This window comes from Gossypium hirsutum, chromosome A04, assembly GCF_007990345.1.
Source record: "Gossypium hirsutum isolate 1008001.06 chromosome A04, Gossypium_hirsutum_v2.1, whole genome shotgun sequence".
In the NCBI taxonomy this organism is placed as follows: Eukaryota; Viridiplantae; Streptophyta; class Magnoliopsida; order Malvales; family Malvaceae; genus Gossypium; species Gossypium hirsutum.
Window position 1 is genome coordinate 7,495,165 of NC_053427.1, and position 10,532 is coordinate 7,505,696.

A 10,532-nucleotide genomic window follows, 5' to 3' on the forward strand; every position below is an offset into this window, starting at 1 on the left:
TTTAAATTATTTTTCAAAACTCAAATAGTAAATAAATTATATTTAGAATTTTATCTTTTCTTATAATGTAGAAGCTATGGTAAGGAACATAAGAGGTAAAAAACAGAAAACAAATGTACATAAGTAAGATGACTGCAAAACTTGTTAGTAATGTCCAGAATGAATGGAAAGGAGATGGCAGATTAAAGGTGTTATTATCAAGTAGTGAATTATTACAGATTTAAAGAAGAATCAAATTGTAAATCAACTGATAGATACAACTGCTGAGAATCTAATACCGAAAATGCCAACTATAATGGCAGAATCAAAGGAAATGTAAAAAAAAGATGGGATTCCTTACTTAGTAGTTCTGCCTTTGTGCCTACAACATTCTTTCTTCTATCACAAAATTTCAACCATCCACTCTACCTACTTTCCTTTCATTTGCTTATTTCATGACATGCTTTTCTTTGCTTAATAGTTCTGCCTTTCTACCCCCAACATTCTTCCTTCTTCACTGTCTTTTAATTTGTTTTGATCTGCAAGGTCTATCACAAAATTTCAAGCATCCCGTCAAAGGTAATTTTCTTTCATTTGCTTCATTCATGACATGTTTTTCTTTGCTTCATTCATGACTATGCAATGATTGTTTTTATTATCTGCTAGCTTTGTAAGATAGTCAAGGAAGTCAACTTCATTGCTTCATTTTCAGTTCTAATCTCTCAACACATTTCGGCCACTAAGTCAGGTAATTTTCTTTCATTTGCTTAATTCATGACATGCTTTTCTTTGCTTTTGATTATCTGCTACTGTTATAGCAGCTAGCTCTGTAAGATAGTCAAGGAAGTCAACTTCACTGCTTCATTTTCAGTTCTAATCTCTCAACACTTTTCAGCCACTAAGTCAGGTAATAAGATCTGAAGCAATGATTTCCTCTACTGATTATCAACAGTTTTAGATTTTAAGAGAGGATAGGATGTTCAGCAGACATAATCTATCATAGATAGAAATTAATACAAAAAGAGCTACCCAGAAGCAATATAATGTTGAAATCTCAAACTGTTGAACATTTTACCTCTTAATTTTCAGCAATTATGGTATTAAATCCTACATACAAACCTCAAACTAAAACTTGTTTTATTTCAAATATAAATGAAAAAATGCTTGGTGTTTCTAGTTCAAATCTTATTATGAATAATTTTTTTATTTTTTTATTATAAAAGTATGAAAAGATAAAAATACCCTCATAGTTATATATCTTACTTTGCACGTAAAATTATTTTTTTGATAATTTTCTTATAGAGTTGGGGCTCGATTAATAGTTGACGCCAACTCAGTAAAAGGCTTTAACACATAATATAGATAGAAAAAGTTTTAAACTAAAATATTTAAAAGAATTTAGAGTAAACTACGCAATTTAATCATTTAACTAGGGTAAGTTTTCGTTTTAATTACTTAACTAAAGAATTACAATTTGACCAGCAATATTTTTAAAATTATTTTTTTGTCACCCAACTGTTAAGTCGCACTTGTTTTAGTTCGTATAACAATAACTTTGGTCCTCAATTTTTATATTTTCTATAAATTTGAATCTGATTTTGTATAAAATTATAAAAAAGAACTCAAAAATTATTTATAAAATAAAAAAATTCTAGAAAAATTCTAGAAAAATAAAATCTTGAATATGTTGTTTCATAACTAAATTGAATGAAAAATAAACAAAATCATCATTCAATAACATCCAATAATAAATTAAAATAAAAACAAAACAAAAAAAAGTTAAATTATTATATGTTTCCTAAATGTTTCTCAAAACCAAATTAGTAGTATTATCAAGTTCATACTTATTTTGATGACTCTACTTAATACAACTCATTAACTTGTATAGTTAATTATGCATTCTTATACCCTGCTGTCCCAAATCTTATTTTTATTTAATGCCAACTATAATGATTTTGTTTTGATCTCCAAGGTCTATCACAAAATTTCAAGCATCCTGTCATACTAATTTTCTTTCATTTGCTTAATCCGTCAAATGCTTTTCTTTGCTTAATTCATGACTACGCAATGATTGTTTCTGATTATCTGCTACTGTTATAGCTTTTTAAGATAGTCAAGGAAGAACTGAACTTCACTGCTGCATTTCCAGTTCTAATCTCTCAACACTTTTCAGCCACTAGTCAGGTAATAAGATCTGAAGCAATGATTTCCTCTACTCATTATCAACAGTTCTAGATTTTAAGACAGAACGTACTATAGATAGAAATTAATACCAAAAGAGCTACCCAGAAGCAATATAATTAGGCATTCTTATACCACACTTTCCCTGTTGTTGTTACAATAGAGCACCAAGATGACTGCAAAACTTGACAGTATTGTCCAGAAAGAATGGAAAGGAGATGGCAGATTAAAGGTTTTATTATCAAGTAGTGAATTATTACAGATTTAAAGAAGAATCAAATTGTAAATCAACTGATAGATACAACTGCTGAGAATCAAATACCGAAAATGCCAACTATAATGGCAGAAGCAAAGGAAATGTAAAAAAAGATGGGACTCCTTACTTAGTAGTTCTGCCTTTGTACCCACAACATTCTTTCTTCTATCACAAAATTTCAACCATCAACTCTACCTACTTTCCTTTCATTTGCTTATTTCATTACATGCTTTTCTTTGCTTAATTATGACTATGCAATGATTGCTTAACAGTTCTGCCTTTGTACCCACAACATTCTTTCTTCTTCACTGTTTTTAATTTGTTTTGATCTCCAAGGTCTATCACAAAAATTTCAAGCATCCCGTCAAAGGTAATTTTCTTTCATTTGCTTCCTTCATGACATGCTTTTCTTTGCTTCATTCATGACTATGCAATGATTGTTTTTTATTATCTGCTAGCTTTGTAAGATAGTCATGGAAGTCAACTTCACTGCTTCATTTTCAGTTCTAATCTCTGAACACATTTCAGCCACTAAGTCAGATAATAAGGCAATGATTTCCTCTACAGATTATCAACGGTTTTAGATTTTAAGACAGGATAGGATGACCAGCAGACATAATCTATCATAGATAGAAATCTCAAACTGTTGAACATTTTAGCTCTTAATATGCTGTAATGAACTCCTGCACGCTGGAATCTAGCATTTTATATACATTGAGAGGTTAACTCTGGTGAGCAGAATTTCATCATGTTTCTGTCTGCCACCCATCCATAGCTCCATCTAATAAAGGCCATTGCATTTATGTTTCCTTTTCAAGCTTACACTAACATATAAAAACTTATCCAAAAATCCAATACACTAACATATATGATTGCGTTGCAGGGGCATAGCAATGGAATACGTAGAGCCCGGTGTTGGCATTGCAAATTGTCTTGGACGTCCTGTTTGTAAATACTTGAAATATCACAGAAAGCTGAATGATTATGTGAGAAACTTCGGGAGGATCAGAGATGAATTGAATTGTAAAATGAAAGACATAGAGCTGCAATTGAAAGCAGAGCTTCTTTCTCCTTCGGGGAAGATACCAAAATAGGGAGTTGAAAATTGGTTGAAAGATGTGAAAGAGATGATTGCGGAAGCACAGGATGTGGAAAATAAAGTCAGTAACAGGAGATATCACTGTCGTGCTTGGAACGAAAAGCTGGTTGATGAAAAGACTCGAGAAATGAAGGAGTTTCTTGATAAAGCTCCTAATGCCTCTGAAGCTCTTGCCATGGATGGTCCTAGTGATGGGTTGCCACTGCCAACATCAGAACTAGTTGGGGAGGAAGCTGCCAGAAAAGAGATTTGGGCATGTTTGATGCAAGAGGAGGTAAAAAAGATTGGGGTTTGGGGGATGGGCGGTGTGGGTAAAACCACTATCATGAAGCACATCCACAATGATCATTTGAAAGAACAAAGATTCGAAAGAGTAATCTGGGTTACCACATCAAAGGAGTTCAATGTAATGAAGGTACAAGATGATATTGCAAGTGCTTTGAAGTTGAAGGAAGATTTGGCCATAGAAGGAGACAAGCTCAGACGAGCTGCAATCTTGTCAGAAATGCTGAAGAAAGTAGGAAAGCATGTTCTAATCCTAGATGATGTGTGGGATGAAGTCTCTCTAGAAGAAGTTGGGATCCTTGAGCCGAGTGACAGCAATGGCTGCAAGTTGGTGTTGACAACCCGTTCGGAGCATGTCTGTAAGTATATGGATTGCACGGTGATAAAAGTGGAGCCCCTTTCGGAATAACAGGCATTGACACTATTCTTGAGTAAAGTTGGGCCTAACACAGTGCAAAATCAAACTTTAATGCCAATTTTGAGGCTCGTTGTCGAAGAATGTGCAGGTCTGCCTGTTACAATTGTCGTCGTAGCTGGTACATTGAAAGGAGAAGAGGATCCTCTGATTTGGAAAAACGCACTCAGGGAATTGAAAGAGAGAATAGAAAAAGTGGAAGGAGTGGAAGCTAAAGTGATAGAGCGTTTGAAATTTAGCTTCGATCACTTAAAGGACGAGAAAGTGAGATATTGTTTCTTACATTGCGCATTATATCCCGAAGATTTTGAAATTTTAAAGAATGAACTAATTAAGTGCTGGATTGACGAGGGAATTCATATATGATATGAGTACAAGACAAGAAATGAAAGATAAGGGCCATGTTATTTTGAAGAAATTAGAAGATAATTGCTCGTTGGAAAATGTTACCACTCCATTTAGTAAGTGTGTCAAGATGCATGATGCAGTGAGAGACAAGGCATTGTCGATCACAAGTATGAATCTTCGATATATGGTACAAGCAGGTTTGCAATTAGAAAAATTACCGAAAGAGGAGCAATGGAGTCCGGATATTGAGAAAGTATCACTTATGTGTAACTCCATAACGGAATATTCCGTAGATGTGCTGCCCACAAAATGCCAGCTGCTCACAACCTTGTTATTGCAGAGGAACCCTATAAAGAAGATCCCAAATCCTTTCTTCGCAAACATGCCTTGTCTTAGTTTTCTCAATTTTTCCTTTACGAAGATCGAGAGTTTACCAAATTCCATCTCTGAACTAAAGAACCTCACAAAATTGTTGCTTTGTGGCTGTCATGAATTAAGAGATCTGCCATGTCTTTCGATGCTTCAAGAATTGAAGAAGTTGGATCTTTATGGGACTAAAATTGAGGAAGTCCCTGAAGGCATGGATATGCTGATAAAGCTAAGCTATCTTAATCTTGAAGTGTCCACTCTGAAAGAGATACCCGCTGGACTTTTACCAAAACTCGTTCACCTTCAGCACTTGTGTTTAGATGTGGAGAATGAAAAAATAAGTCTAAAAGCAGAGGAGATGGAACCATTGAAGAAGTTGGAGTGCTTAACCGGACGTTTCGAAGACATCAGTGAATTCAATAAGTTCATCTCCTCAATGCAACAAAGTAAGAAAAATCTCATCAAGTACAATTTACTGGTGGGATCATATAATATGGGTTGGGGAAGGGATAAATTAGTAACAATTGATTGGGAAGGTGAGTTAATTATGCACCCAATCGAAATGCAAGAGTTGAATATTATTGATTGCGACTATTTGAGAAGCTTAGTGGATGATAAATCTCCCTTCAAAAATGCGATTGATTTGAGGTTTTGTATTATTTGGGATGTGAAGGGATAGAGTGTGTTGTTTCCTTGTCCTCTTTTGCCTCTTCTTCCACTCATCCATTTCAGAGCCTCGAGCGGTTGGATCTTCAACGTCTGCCAAAGTTGAGTGCCCTTATTATGAAAGATGCAGGAATTGGTCAGCAACAACATCACAATTGGCTCCGTCTGCCACCTTTTTCCATCTTAAGCAAATTGGTGTATACAGATGCTCAAGTATGAAGACATTGCTTCCACGTTGGTTGCTTCCAAACCTCCAAAACCTGGAAGAAATTTGGGTGCAAGAATGTGATGAGTTAGTAGAAATATTGGGAGCAGCAACACCAGAAGTTGAAGAAAAAGGGAGTGATGCATTAATCAAATTCCATCTTCCCAACTTGAGAGAATTGGGACTACGGGAATTACCAAATTTGAAGAGCATTTGCAGCAAAAGTGGAGTGATGGTTTGTGATTCTGTCCAACTTATCCATATTTCTAGATGTGATAAACTGAATAGAATTCCTCCATTTGTTTCCCTTGTTGGCAATGGGCAGCCATTTGCATATGCTCCACCTTCTCTTACCATCAGGTCAACCACAGAATGGTGGGAATCGTTGAGTAGGATGACCATCCAAACTTTAAAAATGTTCTTCGCTTCGACCCCTATTGAAGAATTAAAGGTATGAACCATTTATCCCTTTGTTTAATTTTTCTTATTTGATAAACCTAATTTCTCCATATTAATAAAATTTGATGTATATTTGTGATGCTGTTTAAGAGAATGTTAAGAGTGTTGGTGGGAAAGAAGTAGAGGGGAGGATAGTGCAAAAGAGAGGAGAAAAGGAATGATGGAAGGAAGAGGTTAAGAGCATTGAGACTGAGAGGCAAAAGAGGATTGATATGATTGTTGCATGTAATTATATTATTTTGTGATTTTGATATTTTAATTTTAATTTAATTAATAATAAGTAATCCTATTAAGTTTTAATTTAAAAAATGGGGCCCACTCTAAATATAACTAAAAAATTATTAAATTTATTAATCTTCTATCGATCATTTATGCATTTTTTTTCCAATGATTCTAATAAAAATTTTAACATTGAAAAGCATATAAGTTGAAATATTTTTTTATTTTAAAATGTGCAGCTTAAAACAATATTCCATTAGATATCATATTATAGAACTTGTAGTATAATTACATTTTAATTTATAAAATAAACTTGTACTATAATTATCTTTTAGTTTATAAAATATCATTTATTTTCTATCATATTACAAAATTCATATTTAAAAATTATAAAAATTGAAGCAAAATAAAAGTTGTAATAACATATTTAAAAAAATTATAATTTAATTTATAATTATTAGTCATAATGAAAATTGTATATTATAATATTTGAATTTATAAATTAATATATTTGAATTATATTTAATAATTCAAATAAAAATTATTATACTTTAATTATTGTAATTAAAAATAAAATATTTAAAAAAATAAATAAATACTAAATACGTAGAATTGTGACATTAAAATCTAATAAAATTAAAAATCTCCATAAAGCAATATCAAATAATAATAAATCAATTACAAATTATTTTGTAAATCTTCAAAGCATGGGCCTAACTTTAGACCAATATAACATACCAAACCCAAGTCCATTAATCGTGGAGCTTGAACTAAAGCCCAAACATAAGCCTAAATTTCAAACTGAATTGATGTAACTCGTTAATTAGGTTTTAATATTAATTTCACAAAATAACAAATATTATTTTGAGAATATTTTTATTTTTTATATAAAATTTAAATCTAAAACATCACATTCTTCACTACCTCAATTTTACTATTTTACTATTTTAACCAAAGGTTGATTTAGTTTTGGTATCAATTTTGTTTTTTTTATAAATTTGGAACAGAATTTTCATCCACTTAACAAAAAAAATTTCTACTCATATAATAAGTGCACCATAATCTAGTATACTAAATAATATTGTCACTTTATTCAAATTAGTTACCAATGCTATGCTGAGTTGTAAATGATTTTATGTGTTTATTTTTTAATCTATTAAATAATAATTTTTAGAATTTTAATTTTTTTGAACTAATTAAATGAGGATTAATTTAAAACTATAGTACTCTTTGCTTATATTAATCTATTGGCATAATCTTAATTAAATATTTTTGTATTCATCGTAAAGTGAAATTATTTTTCTTAACATTTATAATTGATTAATATTAAAATATTTAAAATTAAAAATAAATTACTAAAAAATAATTTAAATAAATGATAGATTTAAAATGGAATTAAAATATAATATCAAATTATGATTACCTTTAAAGTATAATTTATTGGGTAAAGTACACCGTAGGTCATTATAAAATAATATTATATCTATTTTGATTACTCTAATTTTTTTCAGTTTAATCACTCTAATTAAAATAATTGCTCGAATTAATTACTGCCATTAAAAATTTTATTAATCCACTAAAGGATTCCTCCATTTGTTCCCCTAATTGGCAATGGGCAACCATTTGCATATGCTCCACCTTCTCTTATCATCAACTCAGCCACAGAATGGTGGAAATCGTTGGAGTGGGATACCATCCAAACTTTAAATTATTGTCCTTCAACCCCTTTGGAAACAGTTATGGTATCAATCATTTAACATTTTGTTTATTTTTTTATTTTATAAATCTAATTTCTCATTTTAATACAATTCAATATATTTTTTGTTTAAGATTATATTAAAAGTGATACCACATCTATTGCTGCCAAAGAAGTTGACTGCAGTAGTAGGGAAAAGGTGGCGGAGAAAGTGGCAATGAAGCCAATGATGGAGGTTGGAAAGCAGCAAAAGCAAAAGATACTTCCAAACAAAATGATGGATGAGGTTAAGAGCATTTAGGAATTTAAAATAAATCAATTAGTTAATAACTAATGTTTCATTTTCAAGTATTAAATTTTATTATGCAATCAAATTATGATAATTAATATTATTATAAAAGAATTCTTTTTCTACTTCCATATTGTCTTCAAATTAAATAATTGAAAGGGGTTGCATTTATACTATATATATATATAATGTGGTTGATTAAGTTGATATTATGAGTCAATTCAACATTAATTTAGTTATGAAATTATTAAAATATTTTTACATCAAAGATTAATTAATATTATTATAAAAGTATTTTCATCTTTTTATACTTTTATATAATCTTCAACATAAACAACTCAAAAACATTATTCAAAAATTGAACACAAAACCAACAAATTCATATGAAAAATCCTTACCAGTCTACTAATCATCATTTGTTTTTAATATAAAATATTTTTATTCACGCACGTCATGAGTGTAATAAAATATAGTGTATAACTTTATTTTTTTTTAAAAGGCATAATGTCAAAAATAGTCATTAACATTTTGCTGTTTGGTCACTTTGATCCTTTATATTTTTTTAGAGCACTTTGACCCCTGACGTTTTTTTTAAGTCAAATTGGTATGTTTTTAATGGATATGTTGACGTGGCCGTTAGTTAACTAATGGTCGACATTAACCGCTGACATGATGGTCTAAATGTATTTAATTGCTAACATGACATTATTTTGTTTTATATGTCACATCAACAAATGATTTTAAAATTATTAAAATTAATTTTTTAATATTCAAAAATTATTAAAATAGATCATTTCTAATTCTCTCTTTTCTTAATTGGTAAGTTTCTCTCTTCAAATCCTTTTATTTCTTTATTGAATCCATCTCATATCATTTGCAAATCGGTTTCTGTACAGTTTGTTTGTTTGAGTTTTTCTTTTTCTAATTTTTTTCTTGATTTAGATGGAAGACTCTTTTGCCGCGTTTGAAGAGTTTCTAAAAATGCTAGGGCTTTCCTAAATCTAACTTTCTCAACATGATGTACACGTATAAATTTCTTTCGTGGAGATTATTTATCATGTTTGTGTGTTTTATCTCTTGAGGTTGAGCTTTTTTTTTTCAAAAATAAATATTTAATTTCTTTTGCATTTATTTCTAAATATCACCATAAATTGTTTAGGGTTGTCGAATTTGGGGATTTTGAGTTTTGGGTGGTATAATTTGGAGATTTTGGGTAAGGGTTTTGATTTTGGGAATTTTTGTTTAGGGTTTCCAATTTTGGAGATTTCTCACACCGCCCTCCTCATCACCTTCAAAGCCAACAAATCCACATCTAGGCTCATGCGAGAAGTCGCCAGAACCCATCGTTTGAAACCTCGGTCACTTCTGCCATGGCGGATTGCATCAAACTGATCGACGACTATTGAAGAGCTCCAAAAATCTATATGTAAATTTTTTTCATATCAGATGCTCCAACTTTTGCGCTTATTATGAGTGATCTTCAAACCTAGGTTAGTGCTGCTCTGACGGATGAATATACTTGCATGGATGGATTCTCAAGCAGAGCTATGAATGGGTATGCAAAGATGATGGTGAGGAAACGAATTATTAAGATCACACATTTGACGAGCAATGTTTTGGCTCTCATCAATAACTATGCTTCATCTCACATCTTTCATTGCTTTTCTTGAGAAAATTTTGATGGCAAGAAAAGCATTGTGTTTCATGAATTTATGTTAAATATGGGATTTTATGGTTTTCGAACAGGGCATAAGTTTTTAAGGTACTTCAGATTGTGTTCTCAACTCTATGTATGTGGTTCTTGATTTTTGCTATTGTATCAATTTGAATATAAAATTTATTTTGGTGTATGTCTAGGGTTTTTTTAATTATTTTAAAATATGTATTATATAAGAGAAAATAATGTAATTTTAGTATTTAAATTCATTTGGACCATCATGTCAGAGATTAATGTTGACAGTTAGATAACTAACGGCTACATCAACCTCTATGTTCAAAACAAGTCAATTTGTTAAAATTTTGCACTAAAAAATTAATTTTTAAAATTAACTATTCAATTTGTAATT

The 10,532-nt window shown here is 30.9% G+C and overlaps 1 protein-coding gene across 2 annotated transcripts; it reads left to right on the top strand.

Annotated features, from left to right (window-relative positions):
* Window positions 1-358: 358 nt before the first annotated feature.
* Window positions 359-5,611, top strand: LOC107949338 (probable disease resistance protein At1g61300). 2 transcript variants are annotated; one of them, XM_041110835.1, is made up of 4 exons: window positions 359-558; window positions 646-727; window positions 801-886; window positions 2,080-5,611. In XM_041110835.1, exon 4 carries the CDS (start codon window positions 4,583-4,585, stop codon window positions 5,609-5,611), a length of 1,029 nt encoding a protein of 342 aa, XP_040966769.1. In that variant the 5' UTR covers window positions 359-558; window positions 646-727; window positions 801-886; window positions 2,080-4,582. The 2 variants fall into 2 exon arrangements, with proteins under 2 accessions (XP_040966769.1, XP_040966770.1); XM_041110836.1 differs by having other exon boundaries at window positions 363-558.
* Window positions 5,612-10,532: the final 4,921 nt, after the last annotated feature.